Source organism: Podarcis gaigeae (assembly GCF_964106915.1).
Source record: "Podarcis gaigeae genome assembly, chromosome: 4".
Taxonomy (NCBI): domain Eukaryota; kingdom Metazoa; phylum Chordata; class Lepidosauria; order Squamata; family Lacertidae; genus Podarcis; species Podarcis gaigeae.
In genome coordinates, this window is record NC_139677.1 from 67,485,448 (window position 1) to 67,510,770 (window position 25,323).

At 41.2% G+C, this 25,323-nt stretch overlaps 2 protein-coding genes across 4 annotated transcripts in view; both read right to left on the reverse strand.

Annotated features, from left to right (window-relative positions):
* The window catches only part of CRYBG3 (crystallin beta-gamma domain containing 3), a 64,176-nt gene extending 60,914 nt beyond the window's left edge, over nucleotides 1–3,262 (reverse strand). Inside the window, exon 1 of the mRNA XM_083735754.1 lies at nucleotides 2,769–3,262. Within this exon, the coding sequence (XP_083591880.1) occupies nucleotides 2,769–2,929 (161 nt within the window). The 5' untranslated portion in view covers nucleotides 2,930–3,262. The remainder of the gene's footprint in view (nucleotides 1–2,768) is intronic.
* Nucleotides 3,263–9,616: 6,354 nt separating this feature from the next.
* ARL6 (ARF like GTPase 6) lies at nucleotides 9,617–23,511 on the reverse strand. Of its 3 annotated transcripts, none has more exons than XM_083737488.1 (8): nucleotides 23,388–23,511; nucleotides 20,339–20,489; nucleotides 17,640–17,701; nucleotides 16,714–16,782; nucleotides 15,998–16,092; nucleotides 13,372–13,501; nucleotides 11,696–11,751; nucleotides 9,617–10,307 (listed from the first exon to the last, which is right to left on the reverse strand). In XM_083737488.1, the coding sequence occupies exons 2-8, from the start codon at nucleotides 20,459–20,461 to the stop codon at nucleotides 10,282–10,284; spliced, it is 561 nt and encodes a 186-aa protein (XP_083593614.1). In that variant the 5' UTR covers nucleotides 20,462–20,489; nucleotides 23,388–23,511; the 3' UTR covers nucleotides 9,617–10,281. The 3 variants fall into 3 exon arrangements, with proteins under 3 accessions (XP_083593614.1, XP_083593615.1, XP_083593616.1); XM_083737489.1 differs by lacking the exon at nucleotides 23,388–23,511 and adding an exon at nucleotides 23,110–23,343; XM_083737490.1 differs by lacking the exon at nucleotides 23,388–23,511 and adding an exon at nucleotides 23,095–23,343.
* Between the last annotated feature and the right edge of the window lie 1,812 nt (nucleotides 23,512–25,323).

Below are 25,323 nucleotides of genomic sequence, written 5' to 3' on the forward strand. Positions count from 1 at the left end.
ATCTTCTGTTGCCTTAATGGCTTTTGCATTTTTATGTTGCAAGCCACCTAGAAATATTTATAAATAAAGCCCACATAATCAGTCTACATCAGTCATATGCTACAACTATAAATGCATAGTTCATGTACATAACATCTCTTTACCACATCCAAACCTGCTATACAGTGGAAAATCTATTATCACAATCTGAATCAAATGATAGTCTCACAAGACTGTAAAGGGCTCATTAACACTGTACATATTGTCTTAAAACTTTCATCTAATGTACATGCTGTGGTAGGGAGGAGTTCAGTACTCATATTGTGTCACTTTAAACATTCATATAGTAGGCTGCATTTGGTCAATGAAAATAAATTAAAGCCTTTAACTCTCTCCACCACGGCAGTGATATTACTATTATTCTTATTCATTTATTGATGCTATACTATGTCCTTCCTCATGAAGGAGCCCAGCAAGGTGTCAAGACTATTTGCTTCTGGAGATAGTGATCAATAAACCAGGGAGATTTACACTTAGTTGAGATAGACATGCATCCTATTCACAATGAACTTGATGGATATAAGGGAATAAGTCACATGCAATAAACTAGGGTCAAAATCTGGACACAAAAGTAGTTGAGCTTTTTTCTTTAAAGCAAATTTCTGACATTTCTACCTGTTTCCGACTGCCATATTTATTCCAGCTATGTCCAGGGAATTCCAGGTGTATGGCAGCCCTAAATAACCTGCAACCAGAGTTTGAATGCAACCAATAACCTGTGTTCCCAATGTCTACAAAATACTTTGTTTCAAAAATAATTTTAAGCAGAAATGTGTCCAGTGCAATTCAGAACAAGTTTACTCCACATTCTTCTTCTATTTTACACACAAGAGAAAATTTTCCAACTTATAGTAGCACCAGTACTACAAGCCAATCTGTGGCATGTTTCCTAAACAAACAATGTTTTTGTTTACATTGTTTAATAATCTAGGAAATCTTCCATCTTATTATTTGTCATACCTTAACAGGACTCATTGCTCAACAAAAACCAAGACAAGATGCCAAATGGCTTACAACTTCCTGTACAATAAATGGCCAAAGCCAGAAACAAAAATATATTTCTGTGAAGGAATTATTCCTTCATTTTAACCAACAAAAACACTTGATTCTAATTATGGTTTAGCTAAAATCCAGAATAAACATTTAAAACCCCATTTAAAGATATACAGCTGCTTATTCACCGGATGAAGCAACGTGGAGAGGCCTAATATATGGTTCATCTTATGTGCAGGTTCAGTTCCAAGGTTCCCACTTATGCATGTAAATCACATATAGTCAAACCTCTTCAGTTGCCCTGTGGCTAGTGAGTGAAGGGAAAGAGCACTCTCAGCACCAATGCACCAAGTGGGCCTTTCCCAGCAAGAAAGGCAAAGAGCTTAAAAGCTCCTTTCGCACTGCTTGGTCTGCTTGGGCAACCTGGTTCAAAAAGAACTTTTAAATCCTCTGCCTTCCATGAGACTTGGCTTGCACAATTTCAACCAGCCCACCTCTGACTGCGTATTGACACAAGTCAAATGCATGTGAAATGAGGGGTTACTGTATGCTAAAGTAAAGCAGTTTCATGGTACAGTATTTTGTGGGCTTGGTCAGGAGGTTTGTAATAGGACAAGGTTAACTCAGACTCTGGAATGTGATTACAAATAATTGCACAGTAATTAGTTTCTACAGAGAACCTCTGCATTTCCTGTATGTGAGAAAAGTTATTCCTAACAGAAATTCAAAATTATGTTACTTTACTAAATGTTGTGTTATGTTGCAGCAGCACAGTCCCACGCATATTTAGCAGGATGCAAGTTGCTGCTTTAAAGGGAGCTTATTCCCAGGAAAGCATGTCTAGGATGGCAGCTATACTGTACTTCTTCAGTCAAAATTGCCTGACAGGAGAGGAGGAGGAAAGTTGCTTTTATAGGAAATGAACTTTAAGGGCATCCATATGGGATATCAATTACTTCAGATTGCTCAATCTTATAGATGCGCTTGCCAGTAATTATTAACTGCTGGAGTAATAGATTTAATTTTTTAGAATATTTACATACTGCCCATCACAACTCACGACCCAAAGGCAGTTCACAAAAATATATATATACTGATATGAAAGACATCGCTTGCCCTGTCAGTCCCCACTAACTCACTTTTTGCAAGTGACATCTGGTGTGCCACGTTAAGGTCACCGCCTTCTGACTAGAATGCCTCATGGCAAATGCTTTGTTCCAAAATGAGAAACTGCTTGAAATCGGGTCCAACTCTGATTTCTTTGGGAAAGTAGGAAGAGAAAGAAAGAGCTCGAAAGGAAACAAGGCAGTGGACTCGAGTGACCCAGGGGGGAATCCAGTCTCATTCAACCCGCCCAGCACACAATCTTTTGCGGGGTGGGGAGAAAGGCGGCGAAGAAGTGTCCTGCCCGCCCGGTTTGGCCGCGTTGTACCACCAGGAAATGCCCCTTTCGCCCACAGCCGCGCGCGCTTCCCCCCGCCAGTCCCAGCAGCAAGACAGCTGCTTCTGTCGCCCAGCGATGGGGCGCCGCGACAGAGAAGAGCTGGGACCGGCGGGGAAGGCCGGCGACGAGGGAAATAGGAAGGGGAGCGCCTCGAAGAAGGGGCTGAGGCGCCCGAGCCGCAACCACACGCCCGGCGAAGGGCAGCAACTTCTTCAGCCGAGCCCAGAAGGAAGAAAGGGAGGGAGGAGGAGACGAGCCGCAGCTGCCGGCCTTGCTCGCGCCCTTTCCCTACCTGCGTGCGCCCGGCTGCTGAGGAGGAGCAGCTGCTGCTGCTGCTGCTGCTGCTGCTGTGCCCGCTGCCTCCTGCTCTTTGGACGGGCTCCTGGAGAAAAGTCGGGAGAAGCTGCTGTGCCAGGAGGAGCCGCTTCTCCTTCGGCTGCTCCCGCCGGACATCTTCCCCGGCACCGGCAGAAAACGAGGAGGGCTGCTGCTGCCCTCTCCTTCCTCCTCTTCCTCCTTGTGCTTTGGCGGCTGCGAGAGGCGGCTGTCCCCCCTCGGTCCCTTCCCGCGCTCGCAGCAGTAGCAGTAGCAGCCCTCTTTCCCAAGTTTCTAGTCCGGTCCTCCAGCGGCAGGACGCGGGGAAAAGGAAGTATGCCGAGCAGCAGCCAGCCACTGATTTCTGCCCCCTGTGGAGGCGGGAAACGCTGCACGGCTTCCTCGGCCGCCCGGCCCACGAGGAGGAGCCATGGCCGCTTCCAGATCACGCCCCTTCTTCCACGGCCCGCCCTCTCTCTCCCCAGGCAGCCGGAGCGTGGGCTCCTCTCGGCCCGAGGTTGGGCAGGACGTTCCCGGTGCTGCTGCAGCCGCCTCCCGCTCTCGCTTCTGCCAAGAACTTCAGGTCGGTCGAGTTACAGCCTCCCCTCAGCACAGAAAACAATGGTTACCACGAGGCACATGGGTTTCTCGACGGCAGCGGGAACGGGGAGGCGACTTGCATTCTGCTCGGGGGCAAAGGGGGCGACCTTCCAAGTATCTCTGCAGTGCAGCCGCCAAACAGAAATGTTAAAAAACAACAACCCACAAAAAAACACCACCCAACTTTTCCTCACAGAGAGCCAGTCTTGTTGAAACCTCTTGCCTTGCAGGCAAGCAGGACAAGAAAAGAGGAGGAGCCTTGTGGCACTTTAAAATACTTCATTTTGGCACAGGTTTTTGGTGAACTTGCTCCGTCCTTGAAAACACCTGCCAAAGTATGCACCTGGATCCTACGCAGGTTTTATATTTATATTATTGCATTTATATCCCCCTTTTTAGCTCAAGGAGCTCAACCTACATGGTTCTCTCCCTTCTGATTTAATCTCAACAACAGTTTGAGGTAGTTTAGGCTGAGAGATTGTGACTGGCCCAAGGTCACCCAGCCCCCAGGGGATTTTAACCCTAGTCTCCCAGGCCCTAGTCCGGCACTTTAACCGCTCTAACCACTATGCCACACAGGCTTGCTTGGAAGTCAGTCCCATTAAGTTCACTGGGGCTTCATACTGTTAGGTGTATGATTTGATGGAGGTACCACAACACTCGCTTTTAATTTGCATACATAACTCACTTCAAAGGGGGTGCACTCCTTTTACAAATTCTAAGCAGTACATTATTGAATACTTAAAAGCATTTGAAGGATTGCCTAACCTCCTGCCCCCCTACAATCCTGCTGGTGAGTTAAGATAGGCCCTACTTAGTGTCCTACCCACCACTTGGAATTGCATATCTGGCAGTGACTTGTGGGCCTTCTCTGTGGTGGCACCCTGGCTTTGGAAATTCCTGTTCCCTGAAATTCAGCTAGTGCCCACACCAGTGCAAAATATGGCTTTTTGCCCAAGCTTTTGGGAATGGTCACTAATGTTTAGTAATAGCAGTTTTGCTTTTATTGTGAGTCCATCTTTTCAAAGCCCAACATATGTATAAAAGTACATGTCAATATTCAGCAATTTTTTAATTGTTTCCATGCTTGTCCACCAATTTTGAGTACAGTGTCTGTAAACACTCACAAATAAAGTGATTATGTCTAAAGTGACCTGTGGATTCTTATTTTTTTACAGTATAATTCTGTATACAGTGGTACCTTGGGTTAAGAACTTAATTCGTTCTGGAGGTCCGTTCTTAACCTGAAACTGTTCTTAACCTGAGGTACCACTTTAGCTAATGGGGCCTCCCACTGCCGCTGCCGCGCAAATTCTGTTCTCGTCCTGAAGCAAAGTTCTTAACCTGAGGTACTATTTCTGGGTTAGCAGAGTCTGTAACCTGAAGTGTCTGTAACCCAAGGTACCGCTGTACAGTATATATACTCAGAAGTAAGTCCCATTGAGTTCAATTGAGCTTACTCTCAAGTAAGTAGATAAATGACAACACTTAACTATGATTACTATTTTCATCACACTTAAAGAAAGAGGGTATATTTTTAACAAGCCAAATACATGGAGTACAACATCAACTGAGTGACTGAAAACAAAGAGCATGATCCAAATTTCATCAGTGTATGAAGGTGTTAAGCCTTTCTCCCATTAAACTCCTGAGACGCACAATTTGGAATTCCTCTCAGAGCTCAAAGCTGTAGTCATAAAACTGTACATGCTTCAACCTAAAATAGTTTATACTGCCTTTGATTTGACAAATGTATATTTAAATACAAAAGATGCAGGAACATTCAAGGATGACTTCAGGCTCTTGCGGTCCAAGGAGTAGTTGGTAGACTTACGAAATAATACTCACTACATTCATTCTCTCAACTTTTAGACCCAGAACATTGTACAATGGTCCTATGTAGCATGGATTAAATTATTGTTCTCCTAACCATGGCCTTTTTTACTCCCTTTCTTGTCCAAAGTACTTATTCTGGAGTAACCCCTATTTATTCATCACCCCCAACCACATCAAAGCTCATTCTTTATACAACTGGGCTCACTTCAAATCCAGTTGAAAAGTCTGGAAAGAGTGGCCTTTCCTCCTAAAAGACACCATTCCAATACTAATTAGAAATGGATTAATTATTTGGGCCAGCTCAGCTAGACTATTTCTGCATCCAAAATCTGTAGGTTTTTTTTTTTAATGTAAGTATATGAATGAATGAACATTAGGATATGTATTAGGAATACAAATTTAGGCTGGGCAAACAGTGGGCAATTTAGGTGGTGTCCCCTCTGTCCTATTGTGTCATCAAAAGACCATGATAGAGGCAGATGTGGCAATATAAATTTGTTGACTATCCATTCATATTTTCCACATACGAGGTTATTTATCATGTGGCAGGTGGCAATGGCCTCTGAACACAGCTGTCAACATTAAGGACCATGGAAATGCATGCAAATAGGGCAGATGGTAATGAAGCCTTAAATTGCCATGTGCAGAGAATATGATGTAACAACATATGGCCCAAGACAGCCAGTAAGTCTGTAAAAGCAGAGCTAAATCCAGAGTGTAAGGATGTATCTTATCCTTTAAAATATCTCAGCTCACTTTGCTACAGTTTTCACTAGAGTCATTCTCTCAAATGACAAGGAACACTGAACTTTCTTGACATGGTGTTATTTTCTGCAGCCATTGAGACTAGAATGGTTTGCACACATGGGAGACCTCCTGGCTGATTGCGGTTTCAGTCTGAACAGATGGTGAAATTAAATAATCTTGGCTGTTGTTTTTTTATTTTAAAAAAATCATCTCACATGAGCCCTTTGAAACATTTTATTAAGTTGCTTGTTCAAAGCTAAGAAAAAGTTGTTTAAAAATACAGACTACTGAGAAAATAAATTTTAACTTGTCTAATTTTAAATAAAATATAAAGTCAGAGAAAGCTATAACTGAATAGCAAAACTCTTTTATTCTAATTAAAAGCTACAAATATGTATTTATTTAGTAGTAATTCCTGCTATTCATTCAAATTAATTACAGTGGTACCTCTGGTTACCTACTTAATTCATTCCGGAGGTCCGTTTTTAACCTGAAACTGTTCTTAACCTGAAACACCACTTTAGCTAATGGGGCCTCCCGCTGCTGCTGTGCCACCGCCACGCAATTTCTGTTCTCATCCTGAAGCAAAGTTGTTAACCCAAGGTACTATTTCTGGGTTAGCGGAGTCTGTAATCTGAAGCGTATGTAACCCGAGGTACCACTGTACTAGTATGCAGAAGCAAGCATCCATGCATATTTCCTTAATAGGGTCTGCTTTGACAAACACTGGATATCACCCTTCGCTATTCATGTGGTTTCAAATCCAGCTACATGCTGCATGCACTGGAGCCCTAAAATTACGGAGAGAGAAGGGATGTCCTCAGAATTCCCCTTCCTCACCAACTGGGTTAGTGGCAAAAAAAAAAAAGGGGGTGCAGGTTCATTTTATCAGGATGCCTTACGTTAAACAAACACTTAGGACTGTGCTGCAGATAATGATAGTGTATAGTCTGTTGCTGTTGTTTTTAAACCCTTAAAGTGGTTTACAATCAAGTGGTATATAAATTATCTGAAATAAATAATAGTTTATTGCAATTTTAGCATCAGCCATGCTCTGTTACCACCAGCAGCAAAACAAAGGATTTTGTATTAGGCCTCCAGCACACTCTGGGACAGAAAACCATGCTTTGGATCAATAGCACAGAAGAAAACATTCACCCATATATGACATATAAGGTTTCGGGTTTTATACAGGAAATGTTAGTAAATGTGTATACACCTAAAGGACAGCTTTGTCACAACCTAGAATTATGTTTCAACAGACAAAATTAAGGCAATACAAGCATTAAATTCATGGGTGCATCCAGGCTGGCACTGTTTTATGGGAGAAATTAAAGCACATACTACATTAGGATTCTACAATTAGAACATTCTGTCTCCCTAGTACAACAGATCTACTTTACCCCCCATCCTTTTTTTTTGCTCTTTGCAGTTAGGAAAGTGATATGGAAACACAGCCTGTAGTAGCTCTCAGAAGATAAACTTCCTTCATTTTAAAGACAGGTAGACTGCGGCAGGCTGAGTTTTACAATGCTTCAAAATGGCCTACAGGTTTAATTGACTCAGATTTCTTTGTCCTTTGGAAAGCAAGGTTCATAACTGAACTTATCACAGCAACACATTTCAAAACAGAAATGGCAAATTCCTATTTATTTTTCTGGTCTAAACATAATTGTTCACTCAGCTTACGTATAAAGTTAAAATTCCATGCCAACATACTTCTGTGTTAATTACCTTTGGTGTTCAAATATGGACCATCTTGCCTGTGAGTCCTGGAAGACCTGCTTCCCGCCTTGCAGACCTTTTCCACCTGGCCTGGGAGGGTGGAGCCCTGACTGATTGCAAGCTACAAAAGCTGAGGCTGATTGCTGAACAGACTCTTGGGCTGGAATGCTGTTTGGGTTTTTTTGTTGTGGTTGTTGCTGGGGTTTTTTGTATTTTTGTTTTAGATTTTGTTGTGATTTATGTGGAAATTGTTTAGTTTGGCTTTGTATTTTTAAATGTTTTATTTATTGTTTATGACTACTTTTGTTATATTGGAGTTATGTATTTTTTTCCTGTTTTAAGCCACACTGAGTATGGTCGAACTGTGGAAAGGTGGCATGCAAATTAAATTATGTATTTATGCATGTTTATTTGTTGTGATGCATGTTTACAAGGACTCTGAACAGTGCCTTCTGTAGTAACATTCTGCTATGTGTTGCCCACTTTCCCCACAATTTCTGTGTATCCCCCAAAGGTCAGAACTCTGTTCCACATATCAGAAGAGAGTTTAAGAAGCATATACTAAGTTGTAACTGTTACCAAATGCCTTATTGGCTGGAGAAGGCAGGCAGGAACAGCTTTTATTATGAACATATTTCCTATGCAGTAAGGAAAATACATTATTTTTTAAAATTGCATTAGTATTATTATCCACAAAGAAAGAATACTTAACACCACAAACTTATCCTTGGACCCAATGACATGAGATAAGCTTGCAATGCAGGGCAACTAGTTGCCACGCTACACTTGCCCAGCTTTCAGAAGTTGAGTTGCATTGGTAGAAAGTGTTTATATCTTACTACTGTACACTTGTGCCAATGCAGTTACAAGACTAAAGGTGGGCAATGAAGACCACAGCAATGAGAGTGATTTAGTTAGTTAAATTCAACATACTATGCATTAAGCACTAGTGAAATGTTAGCATATGGCAGGGTTGAGCAGACTTCAAGCTTGTCAGATCTAATTTAGTGTTTAGAAGAACATCAAGATCTGTAACAAGACCCAGGTGCAGAAGACATACTATTAGAATTAAAAAACAGGGCCTCTGAGCCTAGAGATATGTTATCATTATCAGAACTGAACCGAGTTCAGTACATTCACACAAATTTCACTCCTGGTTACCTCAAGTTTTCTTCATTTCAGCAGCCTAATTTCATTTCAGCAGTGTAATTTAAGGAGAGAAAGGAACTTTATAGTTCTTTTGATTGCAAAGGGGCCAGAAACCCTTGTTAATCTACTGAAAAATACTGCATAAAGATCTACCATTAGATCCCCATCTACCATTATACCTCCATCTACTGCATCTTCTGTTCACCCCAAAATAGAAAACACAATACTTAATGATATACCGGTACATAGTTCAGTGACCAGGTAAAATGAAGGACATAATTGTAACATGTCCAGTAGCTAATCAAGCATCATACCAGTATATATAAGCTACAGGAAGGGAACACAATTTATATATCAACATATATTTAGTTACCTGCATTACTATTTTGGGTGTGGATTCAGAAACCAGATTCCCCACTGGCTGGATCTGGGATGGGGGTGAGGAATCCAGGCAAAACTATCTCACTTGAAGAGATCAGACATAATCCAAAGTAACCACAGGTTTGACGTACCTTTAAAATGTGCGAAGTTCAATAAGTTCACAAAATCATGTGTACATTAGACTGTTTTGAAGAGAGGACTGGAACTAGAACCTTCTCCTTTCATAGTAGGAAGCTCATCCAGAACCAACTGTACAGTGCTAAATAGATGGTTTTGGTCTAGCCTAGTTTAATGTAAAAGTCAAGATGTACAGATTATGTATTGTATTAATGAATGAAATATTAACATTAAAGGAATCAAGCAAAAAATGAATAATACACTGCAAAGTTTTATAAAACAAAAAGATGTTTTAATATGTGTAACAGACTATTTTAGTTCTTGGCTGATATTCAACGTATTATCTTAAAAGCACAGTAGGTATTTAGTAATATATTTTATTTATGAAAATATTGTTTCACTTCTTATAGAATACAATATAGTTCAGTACATATCAACAGTACATATTATTCATAAACATCCACAACTGCTTATAAAAATACAGGATTGCATGCAGGCTCGGAGTAAACACATTCAACCAAATTTTTACTGAAATATGCTGTGTAAAATTTAAATAGCTGTTTTCTAAGCAAGAGAAAACTTTTACATTCTGGTAAAGGTCCATCTCACTGCATATTTTTGAATGAAACACTGTGGTGAGCACAATCAGGAAGTCAAATGTGATCTCGAGCCCCTAACTCAAAAATCCACGAGCATTTTTAGACTACATACAATGATTTTATTATTCTGTCAAACCACATGTATTTTTTCTTTCAGTATGATGAATGTGCATTTGACCTACTACATTTTGTTACAAAAATATTTATTATTATTTTTATTGGGCTTTTATAAAAGCCAACAGAAGAAAACAGACCTATAAAAAGTCTTCATCTTCAAGAGGTCATCATGTATATCTACAAATTATCTTTATGACATTTTCATAACTCATTGGTTTTTCATGTCTTCATTGCCTGGATCTGATCTAGGTAAAACAAATAAAGTTGATGTTAAAATGCTGTTTTCATTTAATTATATTTGCTACAGAACCAGTACAGTAGTACCTTGGGTTAAGAACTTAATTTGTTCTGGAGGTCCATTCTTCACCTGAAACTGTTCTTAACCTGAAGTACCACTTTAGCTAATGGGGCCTCCCGCTGCCGCGTGATTTCTGTTCTCATCCTGAAGCAAAGTTCTTAACCCGAGGTAATATTTCTGGGTTAGTGGAGTCTGTAACCTGAAGCGTCTGTAACCCGAGGTACCCACTGTAGTATTAAGGCTTCTGAACTATTTTATGGAGCCTTGAAATATGAGCTATAACCTGCGCTTCCTTCATAGAAATGTTCTTATGGATCAGCACTACAGTGTGTAAACATGGATCTTCACACAGCTAATATAATAAATGGCACTTCTCTGCCTCTCATCTTTTAGTCTCTGCTGACATCTAGCGGTGTATTTTAAATAAAACACTGTACTCAACTAAGGCCAAAGCTTAGAGCAAAGCTTCTAAAAAGCATGCAAAAGAGCTTGCCACTCTAACTATGTAAACCAGTAATTTCCTATAAGAATATTCCATTCCAAAACAGTGACCATTGGAATAAAAATAAATGTTGATTATATAAATTAATTTATTTACTAAATAATGTGTTATGGGGCAACCCAGTCAGATGGGCGGCATTTAAATAATAATAATAATAATAATAATAATAATAATAATAATAATAAATTAAATGAAGAGAGACAGTATCACTATTAAAGTCCAAACAATGGTAGATATTAAACATTAATTATGATAACTTACACCAAAGGATAGTGGAGGATAATAATGTGGGATGCTTGAATGCTGCATAAAACTTCTCAAGACTCATTCAGTCAACGAGAGCAGACAGAGAGAATGAGACTTGAAAATGCAATTATCTCTAGACCTAGAAATCATCTAGTCATTTTGAAAATTCTCTGGTATGCACAGCATAAAAGCTGCCATATTTTACTAAATATGCTTTAGCTTTTTGTAATCTACATCATAATGCTACTTGCTTTCTGTTGTAAACATAAATAAAAGAATCATACATTCCGCGCTTATAGCATTGTACTCAGACCACAAGCACTATTTCTTAGTCTTAATTTAGGAGTAACAATACTGCCCATATATTTGCTCAATTTAAATGGGAAGTTTTAAAGGAAGGTATTTTTGCTAAAAATATAAAGTGTAACACACAGGGATCCAAATAGCCAAGTTTGATGAGTATACTCACTGTGTAATCTGATCTGATAGCAAAAATAGATTGAGGGGAAAGCAAAATGAAATGACAGAAAAGATTATAAAATGAATGGAAAAGGGAAGCTGGTAATGTGAAGCATGATGAAATGTACCTTGAAGCCAGTCTACACCTTCTTGCAAACCTTCTCCTTTAAGAGCATCACTAGCACTAAAATGAGAAAGGAACAAACTTTTTTTAATGACATAAAAAAACTAATGAAAAAAGTGATTACATTTTCTACAGTTAGTTAAGATCAAATCATAGCCACAGAAGTCTATTTATTGTTAGTGTATGAAGATAGTACATAGCACAGACCAACATGAAAGATGCTGAGATGCTTAGCTGCTGCCCGAAGCAGCAAACCTCAATTTCCTCTTTCTTTCAACCATTTGCAATAAAACACAATCTAACATCCCACCATCGCGTTCAGTTTCCCTGCCATATAAAGAATGCCTAACAAAGTGGAAGCAGTGTTTGTAGTGCCCAGAAGAGAATACAAAAAATTAAGTGAACTAGCAAGATCCTCAGAAATCGATGGGAATATATGAGAAAATAAGACTACAAGGGCTGTAGCAGCATTAGAGAAGTAACTGTAAGCACTCCATTTCTTTAAATATTTCTGTCAATATTAACCCCTCTCTCTTTCCTCTGGCCCGTGAGCTCTTCCTCTCTTTGGCTCCCTTGCTTCTGCCTCCTATTTCATCTGCCTCTTCCCTAAAGTCTTTACTGCAGAGGTAAGGAACCTTTGGGCCATTGGCCATCTTCGTCCACTAGGAGGTCCAATTTAGCCCACAAGGCCACTTTTCCCAAACCACACCCACCCGATGATCAGCTGATGCCACTGGTGACATTAGCTGATGGACAAGAGGACAGGGTTTATTCCTGCTTTGGCTGCATGCCCTGTGCCCACCAGTGAATTGGATTGCTCAGCCAAAGCAGCAGGATTTAATCTTCACTCATCAGCTGATGAGTAGGGGAATAAAGCCTTTTGCAAAAGCACTGTTTGAAGTAACTTGTGCTTCTCCTTTAAATAGGCAAGTGGAGAGGTAAGTGAATAGCAGCAGGGTAGCTAGGGGAATTCTCTCCTGTACCCCACTGCTGCTGCCACCAACTACCTGTACTTAAAGAGGAAGTATTAGCTTCTCCAAACAGAGGTTTTACAATTAATTTAAGGCAGCCCCCATGCTCACGTTTCAGCCTCCAGAAGCAGAGTGGGGGGAAACCAACTTCTCTGTTTCTCATCCTACACAAGCCTGACACAACTTGATATGTTGCACACTCGCCAACAAGTCAGTGAACAGATAACTTTCCAAATAATAGCAATCTATGCCTTTGTCATTGCCCACAGTCTTCTGGAGCAGGTTTTTTTTTGGGGGGGTGCATAAGGGCTGCAGGAGGAGGTGAGGAAGGAGAAATATCATTGCTTCAGCGGGTCTTTTCCACTGATGGGCAAACACAGCTTGATCCCACCGATTGTTGCTCTACATCAAGCAAATGGCAAGCTGATTTGCTAACACTGGTAGCTTTCCAGAGGTATTCCAAGATGCTGAGATTAATAAGATTCCGTCAGTTTCTTGGTTTCTCTTAGAAAAACAACTCTGCCAATTCAAACACCAATCTTCTACAAATAGATATTACCATTATACAACTGTGTAACATGACACTGATTACAGCTTGCTTTTGGAATCAGTATTTATATACTGGTTATCACAGTGTTTTCTTCACTCAATATAAGCATTAGTAACTTAAAACTAATTTTAGTACAAAATGAAAGTAAGCCAATTTTACCAGATATGCCATGGCTTGTCTTTGATGTTCTCCAAAGCCAATAACTGAGATACTTTTACTGATGACACAGCAAACCTGAGGTCCATCTTATTTGCAAAGAACAAAATTGGTATTCGTCGGTGTTTAAGATCTAGGAGTAACATAATGTTTTGTTAATCCATTCATATTTTATATAAACACAATTTTACAAGGCAACAATATGCCTACACTGCTCACCTGTTAATGCTATCTTTTGAAGGTTTTATCCTACTAAGATAGAGACACTGGGACATGGCATCTCTGGTGCATGTTTCAGTACAGTTCCAAAAGTACCCATCCCCAAAGATGTATGTCTAAGGCTGCAAAGTTTATAATTAAGCTAAGTCCCTATGCACTGGCATATCCTTACTGTTTTTAAGTAAGTGTTTCATTAAGAAGCTCTTCTACAGACGTTGTAGATATGATACAGGGTTTCAAAATCTCCTATGAGATTGTGGCACATTTGCATGCAGCAAGATATATGAACTGACCAAAATAAGCTTGTTGTGGATTATATCTACCAAGTACTAAAAGCAGGGAATTATTTTTAAAAACAAAGAGACGCTGAACCTGCCTGGGAGCCATGTCATCTGCCCTGCTATTCAGTTTTACTGAGCTCTCAGTGTGTGTGTAGCTGCAACTGCTCATTAGAGAGGAAAAGGCACATAAGAAGAGACACTTAGTGTAGTAATAGTAGTATTACTTCACACAGGTGAGGATTCGATTCTTGTTCTGAAAAAAGATTCTGGGGCTGAGATCTGATAATGGTTAAAGTTGCACTCGAAGACAAATTAGTGAAGATATTCCAATCAATAATACAGAATCAGGAACATTATTTGACAAGAAAAAAACCTAAAATCTAGTTTATAGCTTTGCAATATACAGTACAGGGTACAATATATCATAAATATTCTATACAATCAGTAACAATTTCATCAACATCAATCTTACTTCATGGTTTTTATTAAGTCTACTAGAATCAGAGAAGTTACTTCCATAGATGTAAAATAACTACATTATGGAATAGAAATACAACCATATATATGGCAGTATTCTGTTACTTACAGCTGTTGCTGAAGGCATCTATTTTTAATATAAAAGCCAAATCCTATCTCCAGTGTAGTTTTTAATCTAAGCTTTGAAAATACAGATCTGTCGCTACTCCTGAATTACACAGTTGTTAGATTATTCCCCCGCCCAATTTCAATGTTCAGTTAGATCAAAGTGAATTATTTCAGCAACTACACCGGACCCCATCCCATGTAACATAACAATTTATGATTTGTGAAAAACATTTATGGGGGGCTCAGTAACACACCACTGATATCTACCGTATATTTCGCCCTATAGGACGCACCTAGATTTTTTTGGGGGGGTGAGGAAATAAAGGGGGGAAATTCATTCAGGCACGGGGTTGGGGCGGGGGAAGTCCGAGCTTCCCCCACCCCAGCCCCCAGAACAGGCAGCTCTCCGCAAGCTCGCTCTGGGAGCATGCGGGGCTGGGGGAGGGGGAAGCCCGCCGCTAGCCTCCAAACCACATCGGGAGACAGCGGGATGGCGCGCTGCACCTCCCCGCTGTCCCCCAAGCTTGTGGGGCTGGCGGCGGGGGACAGCGGAATGGTGGCTTTCCGCCTCCCCGCTGTCCCCCGAGCTTGTGGGGCTGGTGGTGGGGCTCTCCAGGCTTCAGCGAAAGTCTGCATTCGCCCCATAGGACGCACACACATTTCCCCTTCATTTTTGGAGGGGAAAAAGTGTGTCCTATAGGGCGAAAAATACGGTACATATTATGGTTATGTTATGCAGCCTAACAGTAGTTTTCCCTTTATAGATATTTTTCAAATTAATATATACAGGGAACATTACATTTATTATATTTCTATATATGAATCAATTTCTCCTCTAAAAAACAAAGCCAATGTTTTCTCTCACAGTAAGTATAGCACAAGCTCCCTTCACAGTTCAGCCTCCTCACAAAGTTTGCATGACCTCTCAGAAGGAAAAACTTTGCATGTGTAGATTTCTATGTGCAAATGTTTTCCATGAATTTTTGGAACCATGCATGATTGGGATTCCAGAATGAATGGATGGATGTAGGCTTTCCCTTACAGGTGTCCAAACAGACATAAGGGGATTAGCTGAGGAGTCACGCAAGCTCAGGATGGTGCCAGAGATGAATATTTGCAGTCCCTTCTTATGTGTGAAGAGGGCTGCAGAGATGTGTCTCAGGCCCAACCTGAAGGTATTTGCCTTGTTGGTGCAAACTGTTGGAAACCAATGTAGTAAAATCTTTTACTGAATTGCCTACAAGCTGTTGCAGCACATTAAGTTTAGGGGACAAATTCAGAGTTTAAAATTTATGCAAATTCAATTAATCTCTTATTTCTGAAATTTGATCTGGTATCATTACATTAAATTAATTTCATCTTGAATTATACTTGTGATACTCCGATTAACAGAAAATATACTGAAATCTTTATTCTAGTTATCTACTGGGGAGAATAACAAGGAGGTTTTATATTGAAATACAAAGTTACCAAGAAAATAGTTGTTTCATGTCAAAGACATTTAGTAGGAATAGAACTGAGTGAATGATAAAGGATCTTCTCACCTGGATGATTCATGAGAGTGTCAAGTTCTTCTTTGGCCACAACCATTCTTAGTGTGTCATTGCTATCAATGACAAAAATAATGGCCTGGCAATCTCTGTGTGTCATAGAAAGCAAAGAAGCAAATTAGATGCGTCCTAAAATGTTGAGTAACAAAATGAATTAACAGAATCCTACTTCAATGTGTTGTGTGTTACTGTACTAACTGGTAGCAGCATATTCCTTCTAGATTCTTAGAAAAAACACTATGTTCCATATGCTGGAACTCAAGCTATTTTCAAAACAGACACAAATCTTTGCTTAGATTTGTAAACATAGTACTTCCAAAACAAGGCAGACCAACTTTTCATATCAAGTGAGCTGCAAGAGTACTTCAACATGGAACCTAGTGTCCTGCAGATGTTTTGAACTCCAATTCCCATTATGGTTGTGCTGGCTGGAGCTGGTAGGAATTGTAGTCAAAAAATCTGGAAGGTATGAGGTTAGGAAACGCTGCTGTAAACACTAGTTAACTTAAATTAATTATGCATAAGTATTCATTTTTTTATTTTGCAAGCCTATGAATATTATCTTAAGTCACAACAGAAGTATCGTTGTCATATTTTGCAATTACTCCCATTCACCTTCATAAATTTCATACAGAAATGATGAGAGACTTGTAGTGTCTACATATGTACAAATACTGCAAATTTCAGTCTCACAATAAAAAAGAACTTACTTGTAGTAGTGTTCCCAAAGATTTCTGTATCTACCTTGACCCGACATATCAAACACAGTGAATGACAAACTATAAACAAACAAAATATAAAATTAAAACTGAAATGCTTTTGATGGCTATGTACAATTATTACCCAGTCTACTGAACATAGTAGCCCTCACTTCTGACTCATTATTGAACCACTTATTGATATGCTTTTGATAACAGAAAACTTCATATTAACTTGTATGCCAACACATCATATTCAATTAAATATCAAAACTGGATACTTAAAAAACAAAAAGTAACTATTGATTCTTAAGCCAACGGTTGAATTCAAAATAGCACTAAGGAAATCACTCTCTCTACCCCCTACACTCTATTCTTGGGATTCTCCCAACCCCCCAGAGCTGATTGGTGGGGTATAGCTTCATTGCACTATTTATTTTCTGACTAAGTAAATTGTTTGAGTGAACGCAGTGAGACTTACTACTAAGTAAACATGCTAATACCAGGACTAATTAGGCCTTGGGCCCAGAGGTATCCCATCCTTGCTATAATGCAAGACACTCGAAGTTGAGGCAACTTTCAGAAGCAATTTTATTATGGCATGGGGCACGTTGTTCAAACGGAAAAGTCAACAATTCTGCTGGGCCAGCTTCAACCTGGGAGCTGCTTGGCTCCTGGACAATGTTTTCTTTTAAGTCTAGTTAAAGAGACTCTCCAACACTTAAAATCATTAATATGAAAGGCATAAAATTTCAACAGTACCACTTAAATATGTGAGACCTTTTCTACAAGAAATCTGTCTTAGCAATTTGTGATCCCTTCCCCACAGGCTTGTCACAAAGACTACACATAGCATTACATCTCCATGCCAAATCAATACATAATGTCTAATACATAATTATATAGAATATAAACATAATGAAATAAAAGGGTCTTACCTAGATGTCTTAAATTTTTCTACACTGAATCCTATCGTGGGAACAATATCTTGAGTTTGAGCCTTTAAAAGAAAACAAAATCGTCTTTAAAAATTCATGTTCAATTTTAATACTAAAAATCAGTAATATATTCTCTCGAGCCAAATAAATAATAGTTTAAAATGTCATGTGGCATCATGTATTTTCCCCTCGTGGTTCACTATGGCTCATTCTCATCATGCTAAACTAATGCTGGCTACGTATGTGAAGAGCTCAGAATATACTAAAATGCTATATACATGCTAAGTTGCAGTACTGTGGATATTTAGCTTATTTAAATCAGTTATTTAATGCAGTATGATGTTAGTGTTGGCAGCAGAGAACAGTATAGAGAACCTATAGCTACTGCAGGAATACACAAGCTTTTAAGAAACATTGGATGGTGTAAAAGGTAAATGATCCCTGGACAGTTAAGTCCAGTCAAAGGCGACTATGGGGTATGGCGCTCATCTCACTTCAGGCCGAAGAAGTCAGTGTTTGTCTACATACAGCTTTCCGGGTCATGTGGCCAGAATGACTAAATTGCCATTTACCTTCCTGCTGCCATGGTAACCTATTTATCTACTTGAACTAATATGCTTTCAAACTGCTAGGTTGGCAGAAGCCGGGATAAAGCAATGGGAGCTCACCCTGTTGTGCGGAATCGAACAGCTGCCCTTCTGATCTGCAAGCCCAAGAGGCTCAGTGGTTTAGACTACAGTGCCACCTGCTCTCTTATTGGATGGTGTAGCAGTAAGACAGCAGGTACATTTTGTTGGATCAAAACTTTGTGATACATAAGAGAAAACTCATTAAAATAAACCACGACCAGGGTTTTCTTGGTCCTCTCCTCTCTCCATAAAACATGGCTCTTCATTCAGCAACATATTGCAATTCCCAAATTGTACAGTTTTGTGGAGTGGCATAGGGATGGCAACTGCTTTGCGAAGGGGACCTGAAAATGCTGCAATGCATGCAGAGCTCAGCCCATGACCTTTGTACAGTTTGCACATAAAGGTAAAGGTAAAGGGACCCCTGACCATTAGGTCCAGTCGTGACCGACTCTGGGGTTGCGGCACTCATCTCGCTTTATTGGCAGAGGGAGCCGGTGTACAGCTTCCGGGTCATGTGGCCAGGATGACTAAGCCGCTTTTGGCGAATCAGAGCAGCACACGGAAACGCCATTTACCTTCCCGCTGCAGCGGTACCTATTTATCTACTTGCACTTTGACATGCTTTCAAACTGCTAGGTTGGCAGGAGCAGGGGCCAAGCAACGGGAGCTCACCCCATCGCGGGGATTCAAACTGCTGACCTTCTAATCGGCAAGTCCTAGGCTCTGTGGTTTTAAACCATGGCTAAGTGTGAATGAGCAAGCATGCAGGTTACTCAGAGAGAAAATCATAGCCACTTTGCTCCCTCTCTGCTATCTGGAGCTGAGCCATGGTTTGATGTTACATCCAAACCCAGTCTCCTGGTTTGTTTCCCCCAAATAAATCATGAGTGGTAAACTAAGAGCAAACCTTGGCTACAGTTTGCAATTTGTTTGGAATGAGACAAGCCACAAGTGAAGTTTTGAACATAATACTAAGCCAAAACAGAGTTTAGCTGCAGGAAGCATGGCAGAGCAAAACCAGGGAGGAGCAAAGAGGCCACAACTTTTGCTCCAGAGAGATGCATGCTTGCTTGTTCATACTTAGTCATGGTTTGGCTTAGCATTTAGGTGCTAGCACGTCTAGTGACTAAGTACTTAATGTTTTCAATCTAATATGGCTTAACAAAATAAGTGTGACCTTTCTGTACTAGTTGAAAGTAACAAACCAGTATGCTAATGTTTTGGTTATAGTTGTTTAACACAATAAGCTTTTGCTGAAATCATGACAAAGCATAATTGAAAAGACCTTAATGATATATTCATTCTTGCCCTGTATTTAGAGCCAAGGTATCACAGATACTATTTAAGGAAAAGCTATTTAAAGAAAGGTGTAATAGCATTTAAGAAACATATACATATCTGCATGTGTGCAAAAGGGTGTGTATGTATAAACAGTATTCATTTCCTAAGCACTAGTTGATTCAACTTAAATTTGTTTACAGGCCATTGTGAAAACCCAAACATGGGCAGCATAAATCATGTATTTCCAACTATACAATGGATGCCTCATATTAGATTTTAATAAATTCACTTTTAATCTCTGCTATTTCTGAAATATATCCCCTGAGAAAAGGCCTTGGATAGTAATGTTTAATATTTTTATTTAATTCATTTTTCTGAGGTCTGCTCTGCTTTTCTATATTAAAACCAATAAGGAAGCTTGCTTTCTTCTTCATTAGATGGATAAAATTACAATTCTGAACACACTTCCTGGAGAGTAAAGCCCCTTTGAATAGTGGAATTTCTTCTGAATAAACATCGATAGGGTCCTGAAAATCACACAATAGGAATACCTAAGAAAATTCTCATTTGTACAAGCAGTTTAGAATTATACATCGTATCAAAAATTAAAAATAATGTGATCTACTTCCAAAATAGAAAACAGAAAAAAGATGAATGCCATCTTAAACATTTGTATTTCAATATGGTACAAATGAAATCTTTCTATACATGTATCCAAATATGAGCATTATCTTTACTACAAGATCTGGCAAACGAGCTGGTAACATACTAAAAAGGACTACTTACATTAGATGGTTTTAGCTTGTTAATAATTGTTGTCTTTCCACTATTGTCCAACCCAAGGCACAGAACATGAACTTCTTTCTTCTTCAGACCAAGCCAGCCTGCTAGCTTGTCAAATAATCCCATAATTTTGATATAATGGCACAGTCAACACCTGTGTTTGCAAATAATATGTCTACTTAAAACAGCTGAAATTATTGTAGATGGACATGAAGGCAAAAGTCTTCAGATGCTTAATACATATGTAGATACAAACTCCCAAGAGAAAATGTTTTCAATCTGTGTCAGCAGGTTGGTTAATTTAAGCAAGTAGAAGATAAGCTGATTATTTGGCAAGAGTCTCTTGCCAAAGCAGCCTGGCTGCTTATCACTCTGTCTAAAGCATCACTCTTTAGTTCAGGGGTCGGCAACCTGCGGCTCCGGAGCCGCATGCGGCTCTTTAACGCCTTTGCCGCGGCTCCGGGGTGGAGGCGAGGGGAGGAGGCGCATTTTCCTTTGTTCCCGCCCCAAGCCTTGCGCGCCCGACGGGAGCTCCTGCCGGGCGCGCAAGGCTTGCAGACACTCGCCCGAAGCACGGGGAGCCCTCCGGAGGGCTCCCTGTGCTTCGGGCGGCAGGCTGCCGCCCCAAGCCTCGCGCGCCCGACGGGAGCTCCTGCCGGGCGCGCAAGGCTTGCAGACACTCGCCCGAAGCACGGGGAGCCCTCCGGAGGGCTCCGCGTGCTTCGGGCGGCAGGCTGCCGCCCCAAGCCTCGCGCGCCCGACGGGAGCTCCTGCCGGGCGCGCAAGGCTTGCAGACACTCGCCCGAAGCACGGGGAGCCCTCCGGAGGGCTCCCTGTGCTTCGGGCGGCAGGCTGCCGCCCCAAGCCTCGCGCGCCCGACGGGAGCTCCTGCCGGGCGCGCAAGGCTTGCAGACACTCGCCCGAAGCACGGGGAGCCCTCCGGAGGGCTCCCTGTGCTTCGGGCGGCAGGCTGCCGCCCCAAGCCTCGCGCGCCCAACGGGAGCTCCTGCCAGGTGCGCAAGGCTTGCAGACACTCGCCCGAAGCACGGGGAGCCCTCCGGAGGGCTCCGCGTGCTTCGGGCGGCAGGCTGCCGCCCCAAGCCTCGCGCGCCCGATGGGAGCTCCTGCCGGGCGCGCAAGGCTTGCAGACACTCGCCTGAAGCACGGGGAGCCCTCCGGAGGGCTCCCTGTGCTTCGGGCAACAGGCTGCCGCCCCAACAGGCTGCCGCTGGCTGATTTGCTGCTATTGCTTTGCAATTTGCAGCTACTGTTTTGAAGGGGAGTGAAGAACACACACTCAAAAAAAGGTAACTTGTTAATATAACGTTTATTTCTATGAGGAGGAGTAATTCTGAGGGGTCAAACAAAAAATAATTAAAAAGTGTCAAAAAAGTTATTTTTATAATGACGAGGATAACATTGGGCTAAGAAACAATGTATGCAGTGTTATATTTGTTTTAAATGTCGCAATGGTTTTGCGGCTCCCAGTTGTTGTTTTTTCTTCGGAAACGGGTCCAAGTGGCTCTTTTTGTCTTAAAGGTTGCAGACCCCTGCTTTAGTTCAATGGATACCTGCATTATCACAGATAGATTACTTTGTGCGACCAGGTTAGTGAATTCATTTACAATGATATCTAATGCAACCGACATTGCAAATTTTTTCTGTTTTACATTTTAAATCCTCCCCCCTTTCACATTTTGAAGGATAAAGGAGTTTTAGTTCTTGTATTTTTTTGGGGGGGGGAAGTGAAATTCGGGCTGGTTTGCCTTTCTTTATATGCGAACTGAATTTCTCCCCCATTCCTAGTATTTAAAAGAAAGAAAGAAAAAAGCAAGGCCCGCTGAATTCATTGGGGCTTAACCTATTTGTAAGAAGGGATGGGGGCTGCTCCCTTTGCATGCAATACTGCACAAACTTGGTGAACATCCAGTCAACTTGGTGGTAGCTTCTTCCAAGGAGACGTGAACAGGACTGGCTTGTAAATAGGAGGGTGACGAGCTCCTGCCCACAAGCCATTTCACATGCAAGAGGATATACACATGTGTGTGTGTTTGTGTGTGTGTGTCCCCTCCATCCCTCAGAAGCTACTCAGGTGAGGGAAGCAGAACCACCAAGGAGGCAGAGGTGAGGCAGGGCACCTATAAAGGCGGCTTTCCCTGTGGAGTTCCTCCATCCTGACTTGCTAAGATACTTCCTGACTCAGCCCAGGTGACAGAATCATAGAATATGTACTGTGGGAAGAGGTTGTTGTAGCCAGTGTTCACTTTTTGTTGTAGCCAGTGTTCACACACACACACACACACACACACACACACACGAAAAACAAGTGAGGTCCCAACTAAAGAAGAATGGCAACTTAACCTGATGGAATATGCAGAGCTTGCAGATTTAACATATAGAATAAGAGAACAAGAAGAACATATGTTTAGAGAAGATTGGAAAATGTTTATTGAATATATGGGGGGGGATTGTGTACACTTGAAAACATTAAGATAAATTCAACAGTGTAAATAAGCTTTGATGGATGTCATAATGGAATACTGAATGGTTTAGTTTATGTAAAATATGAAGGGTTTTATGATCTGTAAAATGAACCATGGAAAGTGATGAAGGGAAGTCACTGATATTTTAAGGATGTTTAAACGAGTATTCTAAATTGTAAAACAGAAAATTTAATAATAATTATATATATAAAACACACACACAACCCACCCTCCCACAATCCTCCTCGCCAATGAAGCTCGTGAGGTGAACTTTACCCAGCACTCGCCGACCTCGCAGGGTTGTTGTAAGAATGAAAGGGAAGAAGGGGAACGAAACTGCCCCTAGTTTGTCGAAAGAAATGCTAGGATAAAAGCCATTAATAATACTAGAGTTCCTAACTGCTCGACGCCTGACAAGAGAACGGCGCACCCACCAACCCCCCGCCCCCGGTTCAGGCTGACCCCTGAGGGACAAGCCGTCGAAGCCTCCGCCCGCGCATGCTCCCCTCGTCCCCTATTTGTCCTCTGAGGGAGAAACAAAACGCCCAACCGCCGCCGGCGCTACTCACGAAGGGAAACGCAGCCTCTGCCGCCGGCCAGGCCTTGGAAGAGCGAGCCCCTCCCGCGCGCACTCTCTCCCGACGCCTGCGTCGTTGCCTAGGAGATCGAATCGACGCACGAGCCGCGCCCTCCACGGCGGGGCTCCACAATGCTTATTATTCTGATACTCTCGGCAGCCTTCCGTGACGTCAGTGGATTCTATTGGCTGGATGGGCGGGGGAGGGAGGGAAGGAGGGAGGAAATCGCCCATATAGACTCACACAATCTGCCCAATGTTCAGTTTCTGGAATCGTCTGTTTCCCCCTTTCTGCCTGGAGGGAAGTGTGAGTTACCTATAGAGAGCAATGCTAAAGAAGTGCTGTAACTGAGCAGCAGCAAATACAGGTCTGGCTCATGTTTTGTCTAATTTTGATCATAGTTCGTGTGATGTCTTGGCTGCCACTTTATATTGAGTAGGGAAGAAGAGATGTTCCTGCCAAAGCACACCTATGTTGAATTTCTGAATTTAAGCGGCTCTTACTTCAGCCGCAGGAAGACAAAAAACCATTTTTACAGATATTTCAGGGGTTCTGTCTTCAAAAATTGGTGAGATACTCTATTCTTTCTTATCTCTATGAGCATCGCAACCCCTAGGTCTATGACAACAAAGAGGTACAGCATTTTTTTAAAAAAACCCTACTGCCGCATGACACTTCCGGTTCCTATCAAAATGCTCCATGTGCGGGGCTGGAGTGTTGAAAGGAACCAATACAACATTTTAAATAAAACAGGCAGGATCCTCTTCGTTGACGTGATAAAATCTTACTGACACAACTTCCAGAAAGACAGCTGTATTATAACCTGCTTCTTATTATGGCATAAACTGTCATGGCCTACTAAGGACAATGCATCTGATGAAATGGGCTCTGGTCTAACAAAGCTTATGTTCTGATTTATTTGTGTATTATATTTAGACTCCACTGCCTCTACACAAAATTCAAAGGGCCATACATAGTTTCCAAGCCTCATAAGAAGCCCGTCAGACAGGCTAGGCCAAAAGGGTTTGACTGGCCCAAGATCATTCACTGGATCTGCCAGAGGACATTATTTCATCCAGGCAAAAGCACTCAAGGTGGACCATAGAGCAGACAAGTGAGGGACCTCCTGAGGAAAAGATAGGGGGGCATGGAGGACCATATTCAGTTCTCAGACCTGAGGTTCTCCACAAGAACTAAGGGACTTTTGCCCTCCATGTAAAAAAACAACTAAGCACCACGGTGTGTTGATTCACCAGACTCAGTTTTTACATTCATATGCGTAGTATAAAAGAGTACTGTTGTAAAAGTTATAGTGGAAGTGCAAAGCCTAATATGGACAAATTTGCTCAGGTTATAGGTAACCTGTAAAGCACTGAAAATATATTAGGGAATGTAAATACATTAGGAAATACCAGGCAGACTATCAGAATTACGGTATCTTCATGTACAAGTCTGAATTAAAGTGTAGGGAGCTTCCTTTTTCATCCAAAATTCCAGATTAGGCCTACATTCTTAAAAAATATAATCTCCTGAGCTCAGAAATATAATGCAAACAGAGCCCATTAGGGTTCTGTCTCTGAAACTAGTTTCTCTTCAACTGTTTTTTTGACAGATGCTGTGACAGCACAATTATAAATAGCCAATACATGAATTACTGAGTTACATCTGGAACCAGCAGTGTGATCTTAAACAGATTGACTTAGAAGGAAGCCCTTCTAAGTTAACTGTAATGTATTCCTAATAAGAATGCTTAGGACTGCAGCCTCCGTCTCTACTAAATCATTTTGGGACTCTCTCTTTTTTTTCTCTTTAGTGGGTAATGATATACAAATTTAATAAACCAAACTACTAAATTTATAGTCTCGTCCCTTTTTGTAAAACAGAGGTTCCAGAACTGTGGTTCGTCAACCATCAGTGGTCCGTAAGC

Coding starts and splice junctions, on each gene's coding strand:
- ARL6 (XM_083737488.1), bottom strand. CDS start 20,461: ATGGGATTATTTGACAAGCTAGCAGGCTGGCTTGGTCTGAAGAAGAAA. Junction 16,783..17,639: donor GAAAAATTTAAGACATCTAG/GTAAGACCCTTT, acceptor GTTTGTTTATAG/TTTGTCATTCACTGTGTTTG. Junction 10,308..11,695: donor AGGTGTAGACTGGCTTCAAG/GTACATTTCATC, acceptor TGTTTTACCTAG/ATCAGATCCAGGCAATGAAG.